Raw genomic sequence first — 20,705 nt, forward strand, 5'->3', positions numbered from 1 at the left:
TTTCATTGATTCTATTGTGTTTCCTTTTGTGTTACTGTATTTATCTCCATTCTTATCTTCATTACTTCTTTCCTTTTGCTAACTTTGGATTTATTTTACTCTTCTTTTCCTTTTCTCTCAACGTCTAAAGTTAGCCATTTACAGCTATAGATTTCCCTGGGAGCACTCACCTGCCTTCGCTGCACCCCATACATTTTTGTATATTTTTGTTTTTTATCCTCTCCGTGTTTTAATTTCCCTTGTTATTTCTTCTTTGAACCTTTAGTTATTGAAGAGGGTGTTATTTAATATCTATATTTGTGGATTTTCCAGAATTTTCTTCTATTGCTGAGTTTCTAATATCATTCCATTATGGCTGAAGAAAATACTTTGTACCATTATATGATTTTAATCTTTTAAAATTTACTGATACTAAATTCTTGGCCAAACATAATATCTATCATGGAGAATGTTCCCATGTGCACTTGAGAAGAATGTGAATTGTGCTTCTGCTGTTTGGAGTGTTCTATATATGTCTGTTATATCTATTTGGTTTATAGTCCTCTCCGTCCTTACTGATCTTCTACCTAAATTTTGTATCCATTATTGAAAGTGGGATATTATAATCTCTATTATTGTTAAACTATTTCTCCCTTCAGTTCTGTCATGTTTGCTTTGTATGTTTTGGGAGTTGTTTGTTTGCTGTATATGTGCTTATAATTGTTATATATACTTGATGAATTGACACTTTTGTGAATATATCATGTCCTCCTTTGTCTCTTGTAATAGATTTTTGACTTAAAAGTCTGTATCTCTGATATTGGTGTACCACCCCATTTCTCTTTTGGTTACTATTTGTATGGGATATTTTTACATTGTTTTATTTTCAATGTATTTGTTGAGTGTTGAATTTTATTGTAATCCTTTAATGATTACAACATTAAATCAGTCTGCCATCACTTTTATTGTTGTTCTCCTGTATGTAATATGTATTTTTCTTTGACTGCTTTTAAGACTTGATTGTTACATTAAGTTTTTAACAATTTGACTATGAAATGTCTAGGAGTGGTCCTTGTATTTCTGTGGCATTATTTATAGAGGCAAATACTAGTAGCAAGTCAAATGTCTAAGAATTTGAGAATAGCTAAAGCTGAAACTCCAGTACTTTGGCCACCTCATGCGAAGAGTTGACTCATTGGAAAAGACTCTGATGCTGGGAGGGATTGGGGGCAGGAGGAGAAGGGGACGACAGAGGATGAGATGGCTGGATGGCATCACTGACTCGATGGAAGCGAGTCTGAGTGAACTCCGGGAGTTGGTGATAGACAGGGAGGCCTGGCGTGCTGTGATTCATGGGGTCGCAAAGAGTCGGACACGACTGAGCGACTGAACTGAACTGAACTGAAGTATTCATTGATATAATGGAGTGATACTGAGTAAGTATTCAGACTTTACTGATGCAAGATAATATATATATGACATAATGTTTAGTAAAAAGTAGAATTTATATAAATATTTGAAAAATGAAAACTACTTACACAAAAAGATTATAAATTTAATAGAGTTATTTAAGTAGTCTATTAAGGTAAAATTTTCTTCCTCTGAAAACCTGTTTTTTTAAATAGTAACCTTTCTGAGATAATTCACATACCACAAAATTTCCCATGCAAAGTATATACTGAAAGTGTACGATATGTTCACAGAATTGTTCAACCATCACCACAATCAATTTCAGAAAAATTTTACCACCCCAGAGAAAAATCCCATACATACTAGCAGCCAGTTACCATTTTCCCAACCATCTACAGTCCTGCTACTGCTACTGCTAAGTCACTTCAGTCGTGTCTGACTCTGTGCGACCCCATAGACGGCAGCCCACCAGGCTCCCCTGTCCCTGGGATTCTCCAGGCAAGAACACTGGAGTGGGTTGCCATTTCCTTTTCCAATGCATGAAAGTGAAAAGCGAAAGTGAAGTCGCTCAGTCGTGTCCGACCCTCAGCGACCCCATAGACTACAGCCTACCAGGCTCCTCCGTCCATGGGATTTTCCAGGCAGGAGTATTGGAGTGGGGTGCCATTGCCGTCTCCTATCTATAGTCCTAGACAACCACTGATTAACTTTCTCTGCAGATTTGCCTATTTTGGACATTCTAGATCAATGGAATCATAAAATGTCTGGTGTTTTCTGATTGGCTTTTTCACTTAATGTTTTCAAAGTTTATCCATGCTGTGGCATGTATCCATACTTTTATTTCTTTTTATTGTTAAATAGCATTCCAATGTTATTATTTTTATATCATAATTAATAATATAGTAAAGGCTTTTAGGGTAGATTACCTAATATGGAATTAGTGAAGAGGAAATGAACCTTCATTTCCTATTGTATTTCAGTCTTATTTGTCTGTATACCTCAAAAGATTACATAAATAATGTGATTTTACATTAATTTCCTGGCTACACAAACATTAAGAGAAAATCTACTGATTACTGCTCTCTCCCACTCCACTCCTCACCCCTTGGGCCTGTTCCTCTACTTTCTACCCCTAGTTGTTGTTTAGTTGTTAAGTTGTGTCCAATTCTTTTGTGACCCCATGGACTGTAGCCTGCCTGGCTCCTTTATCCATGGGATTTCTCAGGCAAGAATGCGGAGTGGGTTGCCATGTCCTCCTTCAAGGGATCTTCCTGACCCAGGGATCAAACCCATGCCTCCTGTGTCTCTTGCAATGGCAGGCGGGTTCTTTACACTGAAACACCAGGGAAGCCCTCTAATCCTAGAGGCAACCATCATCCCAAGTTTGGTACATATCCTTTCAACTCATTTTTGAAAAGTCTCTCCTTCCCCTCTCTCTTTTAGTATATATTAAAACCACATTTTTAAAGGTTTTTAATTACATTTTTTATGGAGATTAATGAATCCATTGTGATGCTTGCAACATAAATCCCTATATGCATTATTAAATAGAACAAAAACTAATTATTATCACTTCTATCCTTTCCATCAATATTCATATCATATAAATAAACCATAGTGTAATGGGAGAGCTGAATCCCTATAATTGACTCTAATAGCCATCCTAATAATTCATTCCCTGCCCTCAGGATAACACCATATTGTATTTCAGGAGGCTATTTTAATTTCAAGGAAGGTAAACAAGATTAATTTCAAGGGGGTGCAGAGTGGAACCAAAGCACTCATTTTGATTATAGATTTGATAATTAATTAACTCATTCTTAAAGTCCAAAAGTGATACCTAAATTACTGTATAATTGGAGTAGAAAAATCAGCCATTTAAAAAATGGAGGCTTGTGAACTAATCCGAATATTTAATGGGCACTCTACTGGTATTTGATTTAATGTAAGAAAATAATTGATTATTTAGATTTGGAGGAGGCCTCTGGCATTATCCAGCAGAGTGACTGATCAGTTATTAATATAATAGGTTTCCTGGCTGCAGTATGAAAGCTAGATGGCCGTGATTTGTTACTCAAATCTTTTATTTTTTCTGGAAAGAAATGATTTCTCATGATGCAAAATAACTGGTGGCAGCACATTTCATTCATGTTTCACGTACTTGAGTCTGAAGCAATTCAGGGTCTTCTTTAAACACCGAGGATTTTACTGGGCCTTCTTTAAACTCCGAGAATTAAGATACCATCTCAGATAATCTTAAGGCAAAGGCCATTTGATTATTATTATTTCTTAAACTGTCATGAAAAACTAGGGAAAGGACTGAACAATAAGACCTCATGCCAAAATTATTTTTAAATTTTCAAAATTTTAATTCAGTCTATTTAAAAACACTGTGCTGCCTTTTTTAGATCATTCTAACACTAAATCACTCATGCTAAAATGTTATATTGCCTTTTTAGAAAAAGAGGAAGTAGTGCTACCATCTTTTTCCAGTTTGTTTTGAATTAGAACTTGGGAGGAGTATCAGACAGATACTAGTTACAGTATTTACCTGTATTCTAGCACTCCTCCACCATCCATCATGGAGATCCATTCTGTAAACAGAGTTGGGTATTTACATAAAATAGCAAGTGAGGAATGAGCAGAAGCACTGTGCAGGTGTAGAACCTACATGAAGAGCTTTGAGATAGTGAGAAAACTCAAGATGTGTAGTGAGCCTAATTGAGTTTGGATTTACTTCGTATACTTAATGATTAGTGTAAAAGTGCCTGTGCCCATTTTAGCATCCACAACGCTTTGTTCACAGAGCTGTAAACTTTTTTTTTTTTTTTTTTAAAGAACACCTAGTGTATGTCAAATTATGGATGTGGCGTTTTGTGTGTCTTCCTCTCCTTGTTGAACACTTAACAACTCTTCCGGGAGAGTGGATATTCGTATTATTTCCTTTTTTTTTTTCAGACGAAGTTCAAAGAGATCAGGAAACTTGACTAAGGACTGGCTGCTGGGGGTAGGGGAGAGCCATTTTGAAATCTGGCAGGCCTACGGCCCCTCTTTCGGTCAGGCTCGAACCCAGAGCTGGGTTCTAACAGAGGAGAAGGTAGTCAAACGTCACCAGCCTCTGATGTCAGGCAGCTGTGTGACCTTAGGCATTCGGACTGCAGTGGCCTCCACCCTGAAGAGATCTTTCCACTACAGACCACATGATTTGCAGGGCCTGGCGATCTGCGGGCTGCAGGGCTCAGTTCTGACCATTTCTAAAACCAAGTGCAGGTGGAAGAAGCCAGCCCAGGAGCCAGGAGCAGTTAACTAATTTACCACGCCCTCCCTGGCTCACTGTGTACCTTACCGGTCTGGTATGTTTCAATATCTGTACGCTTTGCAAAATGCCAAACGTACAACACAGAGCCTGCTCCCAGGGGAAGAGGGGGGGGAACCTAGGTTTGTCCACACGGAGCCCCCACTCCCAGGGTCCACTATGCAAGAACTGGGGAAGAATCTGGGTGTTTATTAGCTCATTACGTCTCGCTCTCTGCATTATCAGCAGTTCGTGGGGAGAGGCCTTTGACAGCGTTCAAAGTGGGCTTCTCATAGACGCCGCAGACCCAGGGCAGGCTTCCTCCAGAACACGCGCCTGGCCGGGGTGGGGGGTGGGGGTGGGGGTGAGGGTGAGGGTCCAAAAGGAGGGTGGAGGCGGAGAAGGGGGGTGCAGGCGGAGACGGAGGGGGGAGGTTGGGGGGGGGTGGTGCAGGAACCAGCCAGCGCCACCTCAACGCAGGGCCTGCGCACGCCCTCCCGCCCGCGCATCCTGCGGCGCCGGCCTGGGCGGCGGAGGAAGCCGAGGGCGTCGGCGGCCGCCGCGGGCTAGCACGGTAGACGGTCCTGTGGTCACCGAGGGTGCCTCCGGCGTCCCCACCCTTCCCCGCTGCCCCCGGGGCTGCCGGCCTGTCTCCGCCCCCCTCCCCGCCTCTCCGCCGGCCGGCAGGTAAAGCCGCTGAGGCCGCGGAGTAGGTGCGCTGGGATGATCTCACCCGCGCGCCCCGCGCCTGCAGGAGGAGGAGGAGGAGGAGGAGCGGGAGCAAATCCAACTTCCGGGTAGCGAAGCCGCCCGCCAGCGGCATCTTGCTTTTTTCTTCCCCCCCACCCCCTACACCCCTGCTGCACCCCCTCTCCTCTCCCTCCTTTCCTTTTATTCCCGGCCCCACCTGCCAAAATGAACAGCTCGGAAGAGGAGAAGCAGCTGCAGCTCATCTCCAGCCTGAAGGAGCAAGGTAGGCGGGCGCGTAGCCGCCAGGTGCGGACGGCCGCGGCCCGTGGGCGGGGATGGCTCTGGGGCGCCGGGTGCGGAGCGGGTGGAAGCTGGGCGGGAGGGGTCGCGGCCGCCACCGCCGCCGCCACCGTCACCGTCACCGTCACCCCCAGTAGCTCCGTCACCCCGGGGAGAGGCGTCCGCCGCGCCCCCCGCGCTTGAGCCCCGGGGCAGAGGGTTAATGTGCCTGTGCCTGGAGGGTCGCGCCGGGCCGTGCGGGAAGCGCTTCCCCGTTGGTGGCTTTAGCTGGAGATGGGGGTTTAGGGAAAGGGACGGGGGTTCGGCGCGGACACGGCCCCACGGTCCCCCCAGTGCCACGCGGGAGAGGCGAGTGGGGCTGGTTGTCGAGGAGAGGGCGCAGTGTGGGCAGCTCCGCTGGCCTGGCTCCCTGGCCGCGGCCCCACCCTTGCACATTGGCGCTGGGAGGCCTGCCGCGCGGTTTGACAGCCTTTCTCCAGCTTTTCATTCTGGTTTGGCCTAGTTCCTCTTTCCTTCCGCAGCTGGGATTTGCAGGCCACGGTGTGCTTTATCGCTTCCCATTTCTAGCAGTGGATTCGACAGTGAGGCCGCACCCTGATGGTGTAGGGCTTCTTGATTTAGGACTTGGCTCTGGTTCGCAGAAAAGCCAGGCCTTGTAACCTGCGTTTCTACACTGCGGGGTAACTAGATGCAGAACTGTTTTAATATCCTAAGAAGTAACAGTTTTAGTTAGTCGTTTTCATCGCTTCGCCACACGTCTGAACAAAGCCAATTTAAGATCGCATGTGAACCGAACACCTTTTCAACTTAAAATGATTATGTCCCTGACCAAAGGTGCCCTGAGAATGCAGGTCAAGAAAGAGAGAAACCATACAGATTTAGGAAGTAAAAATGTGTGGGAACATACTTTTTTTCTGAATAACTTGCTGACACGACCAGGTCGTGGAAGGGGCCCGGCTCTGTGGTGAATCCTGGTGTTTAGTCCCAGCTCTTTCACTTCTCTTGACTCAACTCACCAACTCTGTGAACTTGGGAGAGTCACTTCTCTTTTATGGATCTTATGGTTAATCAAGGCTTACTTGACTACAGGCAAGAGCTAAACCAGATGATGTCATGAGATCTGTCCAGTACTAAGACCTGTTGCTCCCTGAGATCACAAACAAGCTGTTCATAGGGTATATGGATCCCTCTGGGGTCCACATTCCTGAAAACAAATCTCATCATGACTGTTTAGTAACTGGGTGACCTTGGGGAAATTATTTCAGTTCAGTTCAGTTGCTCAGTCATGTCCGACTCTTTGCGACCCCATGGACTGCAGCACACCAGGCTTCCCTGTCCACTGCCAACTCCCTGAGCTTGCTCAAACTCATGTCCATCGAGTCGGTGATGCCATCCAACCATCTTATCTTCTGTCGTCCCCTTCTCCTCCTGCTTTCAATCTTTCCCAGCATCAGGATCTTTTCCAATGAGTCAGTTCTTCGTATCAGTTGGCCAAAGTATTGGAGCTTCAGCATCAGTCTTTTCAATGAATATTCAGGACTGATTTCCTTTAGGATGGACTGGTTTGATCTCCTTTCAGTCCAAGGGACTCTCAAGAGTCTTCTCCAACACCACAGTTCAAAAGCATCAGTTCTTCAGTGCTCAGCTTTCTTTATAGTCCAACTCTCACATCCATACATGACTACTGAAAAAGCCACAGCTTTGACTAGATGGACCTTTGTTGGCAAAGATATGTCTCTGCTTTTTAATATGCTGTCTAGGTTGGTCATAGCTTTTCTTCCAAGGAGCAAGTGTCTTTTAATTTCATGGTGGCAGTCACCATGTGCAGTGATTTTGGAGCCCAAGAAAATGAAGTCTGTCACTGTTTCCATTGGAGAAGTTATTTAACCTCTCCAAAATGGGCACAACACATTTCTCTGTGGTATCCAGCATCTGGAAAGTGCTGGATACATGTTAATGGCTTTTGCCTTCCTAGTACCTTCAGCTCCCATCCTTGATTAGTCTAGTGGGTGAGCACAATGCCTTTATCTGGAATTTCTCAAGTGTTTTAGTGAGGGGCTGGATTTTATTAGTATTTTATTGCTAATAATACCACCCCCACCAACATAAGGGGTTCTTTGTAGCTCAGTGGTAAAGAATCCACCTGCAGTGTAGGAGATGCAGGAGACGTGGGTTCGATTCCTGGGTCGAGAAGATCCCCCAGAGGAGGAAACTGCACCCCTTTCCAGTATTCTTGCCTGGGAAATCCCATGGACAGAGGAGCTTGGCATGCTACAGTCCATAGAGTTGTAAAGAGTCGGACATGATTGAGCAACTGAACATGAATGCGTACCGCCAACATGCTTGTCTCAATTCATATTCTAGACTGTTGAAACTTTTATTATTGATGATATCTGTCAATGGATATCAGATCTTTTGTTGGATGGTCAGTTTTCAAATAATGTTAAAATTTTAAATTTCACTTTTTATTCTATATATAATTTCAAGGGTAATTTACCGATACACATAATCCACAAGTTATTTATATTTGATTTTGGAACACATCTCTATCTCTGTGTTGGATTTGAGAGCTGAGGAAAAGGGATGATTCTTTAGTTTCTGGTTCTTTTTCCAATTATATTGGGAAATCTGTGCATTGTATTTTTAGAGGATATATTTCTTCAATTGGGGCATGTCAAAGAGGGTAGAATAGCTGGACTTTGAAATTTGTGTTTCTTAAAGAGTACACTTTTTTTAAAAAAGGATATCGAGTCTGGTTGCACAGGTATTGGGATTTCTTTTTCAGCCCACAGTGTAATTTTTATACATTTCAAAATGGGGGCATTTATTTGTCAATGGACAAAGAGTTGGGCATGAACTGAGTGACTAACATCACCCCACCATAGACTTCGATAGCAATTGACTTGTTTCAAGAGTGTTTTGTTGCTGTTGAACCTACAGAACTAACTTGGGAAGCTAGGGATTTGAGGTGTAAAAATAGGCACCTAGGTGTTTGGACTCTTACCAATATTGTGATCAGTTTTGTAAGCTGATGTGTGTGATTTATTTTTGAAAGTAAACAGTACTTTTTACTGCCTGTTAACATTGTGAATAATTCCACTACCTCTCGTTAATGTGAACAAGAACCGTTATTGATTAAAAGCTTTTTTTTCTAATGCTGAGTAAACACATTCATTTACTCCTTTGACAAATAGCATGTACCTATCACATGTGAGGCCCATGTGCTAGGCACTGGGAGAGAAGATAGTGAACCAGACAGACAAGTTTAATGTCTAGTAGACAGTCATTAATCAAATAATCATACAGATCAGTTTGTACAATTAGAAGTTTGTTGTTCTAGGATAGATTTTTAGGCCTGTTTTGTTAGCTTAGAGGGCATATACACATAAAGTTTTGCTAGACATTGCAGAAATGCCCCCTTGCCCACCTCAAATGGCGGTACCAGATCACATTCCCCTCAGCAGTGTCCATTTTCCAGTGCATTGGTCAACACTGACCAATGTAGTCTTTGTTGACATCTTGACAGTTTGCTTAATTTTTGCCTATTCGATGAACAAAAATGGTAAACCTTTAAAAAACATGCTTGACCTGGCTATTAGTGAGGTTTGAAATCCTATTTACATGTTTATTGACTATTTAGGTTTCATCATATCATTCCTTCCCTAGTGCTTTAAGTCTAAAATTTGCGCCCATTCTTCAGGAGGGTGTTCAGAAAGAAAGTTCCCATCCACTGTGAATGGCAGAGCTGACAGCAGCCTTCCCTAATGTGAAGCCTTTAGTGGTATGGTGAATAAGGTTGCTTTTGACAAAAGTTGTGAAATGTAATGACGGAGTCTGTCATAATATGAACAATCTCTAATTTATACTTACCATTCCCTAAGCTCTATGTCTTATAAATCACACCCACTTCTGAATTACTTCAAAACATTGTATGTTCTCTTCTAGTGAATGGTATAATTAGCTATATTATGTCTTTCTAGAAAGTTATATTATGTCCCTTTAAAAAAAATTAGCCAGTGTGCGATTGCTTATGTTCAAGCAGATGTTGAGGTAATGAGGTAATGCTCCTTTTGTCTTTTGGGGGGCTTTTTTTTTTTTTTTGGACTGATTGACATCTTTAATGCACTGAGAAATGGCAACTTGGGATACTATTTCCAATGCATATATCCTAGTTTACTAAAGTGGACATTTTTCTTACAAAACATGTTACAATTTGCTCCCCTTCCAGAATTCTGCTGGGAAATGATAGACTTAGCTCAGCATTTGTTTAAGGTACATGATTTTCTTTGTATTTCATTCAGCCCACATACATTGAATATTCATAGCCAGGCACTGTGCTAGGCATCAGAGATGCAAAAAATCTTGTCCCTACTGATGGAGTTCCTAGTCTAGAGTTGGTGGCCTCATTTGGGTCATGTATTTAAAATCTTCTGGCCAAGGAAGAGCGGGGCATCTTGACTGGCAGCCTCCACAAAGACCAAAGGTTTGGAATAGTCCAAAATAGAATGATGTACCACTACCAGAAGAGGGGCCTGCAGGCTGGGCAGATTCAAACAGCAGATGTCCAGTAAGCTGTCACCGTCATAATGCCATGTCATTTGGATCTTGTGGAGGAATTTTGTAGAGAATGATTCCCACGTAGTAAAACTGGTGTTCTAACATAAGACCACCACCAACAAATAAATAAAAGTTTTGGGCTAGTCTTGGACTAACACTTTTAAATGGCAAGATAATTGATTTTAAGGCAGGGTAACCTTTCACCTTGAGAGTTGGTATTATTTTCTCCAAAATTATTGAGCCAGCGCTCAAAAGTTCAGATGAAAATTTAGTCAAGCTTATTCTTAAGGCTGAGATAGTAATTAAAAGGGGCTTCTTCCAGTGTTCCTTTGGCTTCTAGGCTAGAAAGTAGCTAAAGCATTATTTTGACAAAAGGGACTAAAGCTGTTGTCCACCACGATTACCATATTAGTGTGCAAAACCGAAGCATTGTCAATCTTGGATCCATACAAAGTCGGTCCCTAGAAAGCTGTTTGGGACTAACTGGTTGCCTTGGTGTCAAGTGCAAACTTGACTTTATACCACTATTTTCTAAGTGTGGTCAAGGGGCCAACTGTGTCTGAAAGAGTCAGGGAATATACGTACTTACTGAGTTGTTTATGAAAAGGCTGATAAATTTATTTTTCTTCATCTGGTTACATTTTTATAAGATTTATATTTAAACTTTTTGCTTTTACAACAAAGTATAGATTGAGGAAAGTCCACAAAATATAAATGAGCATCTCAGTGAATTACTTTTAAAAAGCAAATATGTTTCTAACAACACTTAAATCAGAACATTTCCAGAAGCCCCTCATAACCCCTTAACACCATCAGCTTCCTCTAACCAAAGATATTCAATACCACCAAAGATAAGTTTTGCAAGTTTCTGAAATTTACAGAAGTGGAATCATACAGTATGTATTACTTGCCTCTGTCTTCTTTTACTCATTATGTGTATGGTATTTATTAATATTGTTGCATATTGTAGTTCATTTGTTTGCATTGTGCTCAGTTGCTCAGTCGTGTCTGACTTTTTGTGACCCCATGGACTGTAGCCCACCAGGCCCCTCTGTCCATGAGATTTCCCAGGCAAGAATACTGGAGTGGGTTGCCATTTCTTCCTCCAGCGGATCTTCCCGATCCAGGGATTGAACTGCGTTGCCTATGTCTTGTGCATTGACAGGCAGATTCTTTACCATTTGAGCCACCTGGGAAGCCTGTGAACAGGCTCCACAAAATGGAAAAGGCAAGGAGATGGATTTTCCCCTCGAGCTTCTAGAAGGAACATAGCTCTGCTGACAGGTGGATTTTAGTTCAGTGAAACCTATTTTGCACTTCTGTTCTCCAGAACCCTGAGATAGATTGCTCATCCACTGTATGAATAAGCCAAAAAAAATTTTTTTAAGCTAATATGCTAGATAGAGATCAAGGGTCAACAGACTTTTTCTATAAATGACAGAGATAAATATTTTAGGCTTTGTGGGCTGTATGATTTTTTGTAAACCAGAATATTTATTGAAAAGGCATTTTCCTAAAGTTTTTGAGCCACTGCTGAAGAGACCTCAGCTGGGTTACTTGTCTTGAGATGGACGTTCAGCATGGCCCGAAGAACTAGATGGTCTAGTCAGAATTTCACTGTTCAGTTCAGTTCAGTTGTTCAGTCGTGTCCAACTGTTTGAGACCCCGTGGACTGCAGCACACCAGGTTTCCCTATCACTAACTCCCAGAGATTGTGCAAACTCATTTCCATTGAGTCAGTGATGCCATCCAACCATCTCATCCTCTGTTGTCCCCTTCTCCTCCTGCCTTCAGTCTTTCCCAGCATCAGAGTCGTTTCCAATGAGTTAGTTCTTCGCATCAGGTGGCAAAAGTATTGGAGTTTTAGCTTTATCATCAGTCCTTTCAATGAATATTCAGGACTGATCTCCTTCAGAATGGACTGGTTTGATCTCCTTGCAGTCCAAGGGACTCTGAGGAGTCTTCTCCAACACCACACTTCAAAAGTGTCATTTCTTCACCACTCAGTTTTCTTTATAGTCCAACTCACATCCATACCTGACCACTGGAAAAACCATAACTTTGACTAGATGGACCGTTGTTGGCAAAGTAATGTCTTTGCTTTTTAAAATGCTGTCTGGGTTGATCATAGCTTTTCTTCCAAGGAACAAGCGTCTTTTGATTTCATGACTGCAGTCACCATTTGTGGTGATTTGGAGCCCAAGAAAATAAAGTCTGTCACTGTTTCCATTGTTTCCCCGTCTATTTGCCATGAAGTGATGGGGCCAGATACCATGATCTTCATTTTTCAATTGTTAAATTTTAAGCCAGCTTTTTCAGTCTCCTCTTTCACTTTCATCAAGAGGCCCTTTAGTTCCTCTTTCCTTTCTGCCATTTCGGGGGTGTCATCTGCAGGTTGAGGTTTGAGGTTATTGATATTTCTCCCAGCAATCTTGATTCCACCTTGTGCTTCATCCAGTCTGGCATTTCACATGGTGTACTCTGCATATAAGTTAAATAAGCAGGGTGACAATATTCAGCCTTGACATACTCCTTTCCCAATTTGGAACCAGGCCATTGTTCCATGTCTAGTCCTGACTGTTGCTTTTTGACCTGCATACAGATTTCTCAGGAAACGGGTAAGGTGGTCTGGTATTCCCACCTTAACTCTGCAATTAGGTAGATCAGTCTTACTTTTTTGTTGTTGTTAGATGTAAGAGTAAACATATGCTTATAGAAGGAAAAAAGCATATGGACTAAAAAGTACAATTAGCTACTCCTTCTAACTCATTGTTTCCCAGTCTTTATTATATTCTCCAAAGGAGTTTTTTTTTTGGAGGGGGAGTGGTTTCCAGGTGGCATAGGGGTAAAGAATCCACCTTCTTGTGCAGGAGACGCAAGAGACACAGGTTCGATCCCTGGTTCAGGAAGATCCCCTGGAGGAGGAAATGGCAGTCCACTCCAATATTCTTGCCTAGGAAATCCCATGGACAGAGGAGCCTGGTGGGCTACAGTCTACCAGAGCTCACAGAGTTAAACATGACTAAGCATGCACTTAGGATAGTATATATGTACCTCTAATAGTTGATGAAAATGGCACTTCACCTGTAATCCTCTCCTAAAAACTTGTAGTCCAAGTCTAATGAGGACAACATCCCATGTTAAGGAACATTCTACAAAGTATCTGATCAGTGCTCCTCAAAACTGTCAAAATTATCGAAAACAAGGAAAGTGGGAAATTCGTCACAGCCTAGATACTCAATCGGTATGAGTTTGAGCAAACTCTGGGAGAGGTCAGGGAAGTCTGGTGTGCTGCAGTCCATGGGATTGCAAAGAGTCGGACATGACTGAGCAACTGAACAACAGCAAGATGTGTCTAAGGAGACATGACAACTAAATATAGTGTGGCATCTGAATGCTCCTCGAACAAAAGAAGAATGCTGCTGCTGCTGCTGCTGCTGCTGCTGCTAAGTCGCTTCAGTCGTGTCCGACTCTGTGCGACCCTATAGACGGCAGCCCACCAGGCTCCTGAGTCCCTGGATTCTCCAGGCAAGGACACTGGAGTGGGTTGCCGTTTCCTTCTCCAATGCATGGAAGTGAAAAGTGAAAGTGAAGTCGCTCAGTCGTATCTGACTCTTAGTGACCCGATGGACTGCAGCCCATCAGGCTCCTCTGTCCGTGGGATTTTCCAGGCAAGAGTACTGGAGTGGGGTGCCATCGCCTTCTCTGAGAACACTAGAAAACAACTAAGGAAATAAGGTATGGACTTTAGCTCATAATAGTGTGTCAGTATTCATCCATTGATTGAAAGAAAAGTAACACGATAATGTAAGATGTTAATAATAGGAGAAACTGAGTGTACGGTATATGGGAGCTCTACTCTGTGGGCAGTTTTGTTATGGATCTAAAGTTTATAAAATCAAAATTTATTAAAAACAGTAATGCTCACATCCTTGTATACATATAGCTGTAAGTGCAGCTGTAGGAAGAATTCTCAGGAGTGGAACTGTTAAATCACAAAAGTCTGTGTATTTTAAACTTTGTTGTGCTATAGATTTTATTCAGAGCTGTTAAGACAGCCAAGCTTCGCTTTAAAATGTGGAAGGAACACTCCTTTTGGTCTTCTCTGCTTCCCATGCTGGCTAAGCATTTTATTTCATTTTTTAAAAAATTGAAATATCTAAGTATTATAAACATTAAAACATGAGTTTTGAAATTTTTGTATGATACAGTGGACAGTAATATATTAGGATCCTTTTAGTTACTTGATTCTATCTCAGATCCTGTATGGTGTAATTCAGGGTATGATTCTGAGACTGATACACACATACACACACACATATATGTATATGTATTTGTTGTGTTTTTTTTTTAAATAAGACTTTGGGGAGCAGTTTTAGATTATAGAAAAATGGAACAGAAAGTACAGAGAATTCCCGCATAATCCCTCATCGCCCCTCACTTTTTTCTATCATTATCAGTTTATATTAGTGGAGTACAGATTATTGTACTACAGAACTGTACTACAGTTCTTAGAATTGATGAGCCAGTATTGCTACATTCTTATTAACTAAAGTCCGTGTTTTGCATTAGGGTTTATTTTTTATGTTGCACATTCTGTGGGTTTAGACAAATGTATGACATGTACCCATCATAACATTTATCAAACAGAATAATTTCACTGCTCCAAAAACTTCCTCTGTTCTACCTGTTCATTCCTCTTACGTTACCCTGGAACTCCTGGCAGCCACCCGTCTTTTTACTGGCTCCGTCAGTTTTGCTTTTTCCGTACCGTTGTATATTTGAAATTGTACAGAAAGTTGCATTTTCCGATTGGCTTCTTCCACTGAGCAATGTGCATGTGGGCTTCCTATGTGTCTTTTGTGCTTGAGAGCTCATTTGTTTCTCTTTATCACGGAATAATACCCCATTGTATGGGTGTACCATTGTCAGTTTCTCCATTCACTTGTTGATGAGCATGATATTTGCTTCCGAGTTCTGGCAGTTATGAATAAAGCGGCTGTAAACATTCACGCGGTGGTGAGGTAGGGGGAAGGGAAGGGACCTAGTAGAGGGTCTCCGTGTTTCAGCGAGCTACGCCCTAGGCTGTGACTTTCTTAAGTGCTTCTAGTTTTAGTTTTCCCTGCCTGTCAGACAAGACTACAAAGGGTTGGAAGTGGTTATTACGGTCTCTTCCATCTGTTAGGCTCTGATAAAAGAATTTCCCTTGAGGGAAGGCCTTGTTAAGAAGAACAGAAGGCTCTGGGCATATTTCATCATGGATCTTTTTCCTGTCCCCTGCCAAAACCAGTAGGGAAGTTTTCTCAGTATTCACTGTGAGGTCCTGGTAGCATTCCTGGAGGTAGAACTCATGAAAGTGTCAGGGCTTCCTAACCCTGCCCCTCACCTGGAGTTTTTAACTTCCAAACTTGTTGCAGCTGAACCTCTAGCAATTCGTCAGTTACAGTTTAATTTTTCTTCCCCTGGCTTGGCACGGGAGGGGATTTTGTACCTTGGCTTCTTCTCCACTAGGTTGTGATCCTCTGTATCTACCTGAGTGTATCTCTGATTTTTAAAGTAGCTGTTTGCCCAGTGTCTTCAATTCTCTCATGGATCTAAGAAGAGTTGTTGATTTTGTTTGTTCAGCTTTTTGTTGTTGTTGTTGTGAGAACCACAGTGTCAGCTTATAAGCTCCTTAAATGCCAGACCAGAAACCAGGCTAATAAATGTATTTTAAAGTTACCTAGTTTCCTTCCTTTCTTTAAGTTAACTTGAAGTCCTTAATATAGTTTATTGAGATTACTTCTTAAGCATCATTAAATCATTAGCTCTGTACTGTGTGTTCTATCAGGTAAAGATTGAATTTCAGGTTTGCCGTAACTTCTTTTCAAATATGAAATGTCTCACCTTTGTGTTTGATTAGGTTTTCCAGCAGTGTTTTCCCTGGCTCTTCTAATGCTTTCATTAACAACTGAGGTATAAATGACTTCTCTTTCTATTCTGCCTTTAAGAGTAGGACCTACTGGGATTTGTGGAGAAGGGAATAATGTGCTAATTGAACATCATCTCTTATGACTTTTGTCCTTATACTCCATTAGTAAGAGATGTTTCAAGGCTCCGTGGGTTTCAGAGATGCAGACTCAACAGATGAGAATGTATATTAGATGATCTCATGAGGCAGTGTTTTTTTTCCCTTTTGGTTATGTCTGATGGCTTTTTAAAGCTTCATTTTTCTAAAGTATCTTGTTGTAACATATGATATAAGAGGCCCTTTTAGTTTGGGGAAGAAAGTATGTGCTCTTGCATAAGTTGTTCATGTAAAGACCTGGGTCCGATCTTCCTTCTTCCTGAATTTAGCACACATTTATCAAGTGCCTGATAGCAGTGCAGGAGACCCTGGTTCGATTCCTGGGTTGGGAAGCCACTGGAGGAGGGATAGGCTATCCACTCCAGGATTCTTGGGCTTTCCTTGTGGCTCAGCTGGTAAAGAATCCGCCTGCAATGTGGGAGACCTAGGTTTGATCCCTGGGTTGGGAAGATCCCCTGGAGAAGGGAAAGGCTACCCACTCCAGTATTCTGGGCTAGAGAATTCTATGGACTGTATAGTCCATAGGGTCGCAGAGTCGAACACAACTGAGTGATTTTCACTCACTCACTTATCGAGTGCCTACTAATATGTCAGGCATTGTGCCAGAAGAGGGCACAGTGGATGGATAAAGACACAGTCTGCACCCCAGAGGATTATTTCTTGTCTAGTGCTTGGGCTTCCCTGGTGGCTCAGATGGTAAAGAATCCACCTGCAATGGGGGGAGACCTGGCTTCGATCCCTGCGTTGGGAAGATCCCCTGAAGAAGGAAATGGCAATCCACTCCAGTATTCTTGCCTGGAGAATCCCCATGGACAGAGGAGCCTGGAGGGCACAGTCCCCGGGGTCACAGAGTCAGACACGACTGAGCAAGTAAGCACACAGCACAGTGCACATCACACACAGTAAACGTTGTTTACATGGATGACTTTGTTATTCAGTAAACTGGTTCTGCTTCCACTATTTCTTACCGTGGGATTTGACTTTTCTATGCATTTGTATCTTCACATTTAAAAAGTGGATGTTACACCGAGGAAACCAGAATTGAAAGAGACACGTGTACCCCAATGTTCATCGCAGCACTGTTTATAATTGCCAGGACATGGAAGCAACCTAGATGTCCATCAGCAGATGAATGGATAAGAAAGCTGTGGTACATATACACAACGGAGTATTACTCAGCCATTAAAAAGAATACATTTGAATCAGTTCTAATGAGGTGGATGAAACTGGAGCCTATTATACAGAGTGAAGTAAGCCAGAAAGAAAAACACCAGTACAGTATACTAACGCATATATATGGAATTTAGAAAGATGGTAACAATAACCCTGTATTCGAGACAGCAAAAGAGACACAGATGTATAGAACAGTCTTTTGGACTCTGTGGGAGAGGGAGAGGGTGGGATGATTTGGGAGAATGGCATTGAAACATGTATAATATCATATATGAAACGAATCGCCAGTCCAGGTTCGATGCATGATACTGGAGACTTGGGGCTGGTGCACTGAGACGACCCAGAGGGATGGTATGAGGAGGGAGGGGGGAGGGGGGTTCAGGATGGGGAACAGGTGTACACCCGTGGCAGATTCATGTTGATGTATGGCAAAACCAAGACAATATTGTAAAGTAATTAGCCTCCAATTAAATAAATTTATATTAAAAAAATAAAAATAATGTAACTAAAGAAAAGTAGATGTTAATATTTGGCTTAATTGCTCTACAGCATAGATTTATATGAACCAGCCATTCATTCATTATAGGCATGGACTCTGGCTTACTATTCAGCTGAGTGTAAGGTTTACAGCAATGAATTAATTGAGTGGGAGAAAAGGCAAGAAAACAGACTTATTTTCAGACAACTTATTAACGTTGCGTGTAGATGCTCCAGTAGAGATATGTGAACAGTACACACTAGTGAAAATTAAAATGTGAGTCACTCAGCTGTGTCTGACTCTGTGCGACCCTGTGAACTATAGCCTGCCAGGCTCCGCTGTCCATGGGATCCTCCAGGCAAGAATACTGGAGTGAATTGCTATGCCCTTCTCCAGGGGATCTTTCTGATCCAGGGATCGAACCTGGGTTTCTTGCATTGCAAGCAGATTCTTTACCGACTGAGCCACCTAGGAGGTCACTATAAATGCTGATTTTTGCCCATGGTATATGGGGAGAGTTTCTTAGAAGAAATGACAGTTGAACTGCATTGAAAAGGAAGATGTGGGGAAGATGGGGGAGGGAAGACCTTGTAGACAGAGGGGAAAATATTTGTAAAGACACCAGAGTCTGAAAGGTCTTAGAGGATTTAGGGAAACGTTGGAACTTTGGGGGTGATGGAGTGAGTTGTGGTCTCTGAATGGAGGGAGGAGAGAAGAGTGGGGTTCCCAGATGTGACATTAACATCTTTGGTGGCTTTTAAACAAGAGAATGAAATAACCAGATTGCTTTGTTACAATGCTAACTATCTATTTTGTAAAGAATGAACTTGATATACAGAGAAACTAGAGGCTAGAGGAGTTGTTGTTGTTTAGTCGCTAAGTTGTGTCTGACTCATTGTGACCCCATGGTCTGCAGCACGCCAGGCTTCCCTGCCCTTTCCTGTCTCCTGGAGTTTGCTCAAGCTCATGTTCATTGAGTTGGTGATGCCATCCAACCATCTCATCCTCTGTCACCCCCTTCTCCTGCCTTCGGTCTTTCCCAGCAGCAGGGTCCTTTCCAGCACGTAGGTTCTTCACATCAGGTGGCCAAAATATTGGAGCTTCAGCTTCAGTATCAGTTCTTCCAATGAGTATTCAGGGCTGATTTCCTTTAGGAATGACTTGTTTGATCTCCTTGCTGTCAAAGGGACTCTTCAAGAGTCTTCTCCAGCACCACAGTTCGAAAGAGGCACTAACTACAGAGGAAGGGCAGGTTGGAGAGACATTTTGAGATCTGAGTAGGTTGAAGATCCTTTGGTGGTGAGGGGGAGGTGGGGAATCAAGGCGATGATTCCCTTGATGCTGCGATAGTAGCTTAAGAACTAGGTAGATGATGGTCATGCGTACAGGAAGTAGGGTGGTTGGGCAAAATTTAATTGAAAAGTTCCCTTTCTAACATGTTGAGTTTTGAGGTGCTTGTAAGGTATCTGGGCAGAGATGTCCAGAAATACTGTCCAGTAGAACTTCCAGCTGCGATGGGACTGTTCTGTGTTCACTCACCACAGTGGTAGCCACTAGCCACGTGTAGCTGTTGAGCAGCTGGAGAGCTGAAGTTTAAATTTTATTTTAGTTGACGTAAACGTAAGTAGCCACATGTGGCCAGTGGCTACCAGATTTGACAGTGCAGGTCTTTTGTGGTGGTTGGAAACACTGATCTGGAGCTAAGGCTAGGATGGGGTGGTTAAGCTTCCTGGGACTGAGAGGGGGCACTGGACTCTCAAATGCTAAAACTGGAAAGGTCCAGGCAAACTGACTGTTGCTCATCCTAGCCAGAGGTGTTATTGGCCTGTAATTATGACTTTAGTTGTCATGCTTCTCAAACAACTAAGTCTCCTCAGCTGCTTCCTGGGATGGCTATGGCATGGTCTGCAGCTTGGAAAGAAAATTCCCTTTCTTGGCATTAGGGGGTTAGAAAATAGAAAACCAGCATGATTCTTGAAGCACGTGCTTTGCCTGATATTCTCCTTGTTTTCTCCACATCTTCCTTGTTCTTCCATTCCGTTCTCCTCTGTAGTGAGTCTCTTCTTTGGCTGCACATTAAAATCACCTGGGGTGCTTACTTCTTATAAGAAATATGGCTGTCTAAGGTCCACCTAGTTAAATTAGAATCTTGGGTTGGGGTGGAGAGGAGAGGGAATTAGGTAGCTGTGGGATTTAAAAGTGCCTCAGGTGATTCTAACAGGCAGCCAGGATTGAAAAGTACAGCTTCAGACATGCCTACACTTCTTTGGCACCTTCTGTTTTTTACTACACAAACTACAATTGATCTTTAGCCCCCCTCTCATCTCCTTTTATTTGGTGGAGGGTAATAGTACTTAGCATTTCAGAGATTTTGCCATCTTTCAGGCCACGTATGACAGAAGTTAGCCTGGGACGGAAGGGTGTTAGGGGGCAGCCTGATCTCTTGTCATACATATACCTTGGGTAAGGATTGACATATCTTGATGTAACAGTAATAGTTTTAACAAAAACTCAGGATCTTTGATCTTACTTGTGACAAATGGGGTCCTTTAGTTAAGGCATGTGAACTCTCAGTTGTGGCACTGGAATCTAGTTCCCTGAGCACAGATCGAACCTGGACCCCCTGCCTTGGGAGGATGGAGTCTTAGCCACTAGACCTCCAGGGAAGTCGCAACAGTTGAACATTTACTATGCCTAAGCGTCCTTGTATCTTACATATTAGTCCACCTACTCTTAAGAACAATGCTATGAGAGAT

General features: G+C 42.5%; 1 protein-coding gene across 3 annotated transcripts in view; it reads left to right on the forward strand.

The window, feature by feature from the left end:
- The window catches only part of SHTN1 (shootin 1), a 113,252-nt gene continuing 98,103 nt past the window's right edge, over positions 5,557 to 20,705 (forward strand). For all 3 annotated transcript variants that reach the window (XM_018041468.1, XM_018041469.1, XM_013975257.2), the window contains exon 1: positions 5,557 to 5,657. In XM_018041468.1, the coding sequence (XP_017896957.1) occupies positions 5,600 to 5,657 (58 nt within the window). In that variant the 5' untranslated portion in view covers positions 5,557 to 5,599. The remainder of the gene's footprint in view (positions 5,658 to 20,705) is intronic.

The sequence above is a fragment of the Capra hircus genome, chromosome 26, assembly GCF_001704415.2.
Source record: "Capra hircus breed San Clemente chromosome 26, ASM170441v1, whole genome shotgun sequence".
NCBI classification, from domain to species: domain Eukaryota; kingdom Metazoa; phylum Chordata; class Mammalia; order Artiodactyla; family Bovidae; genus Capra; species Capra hircus.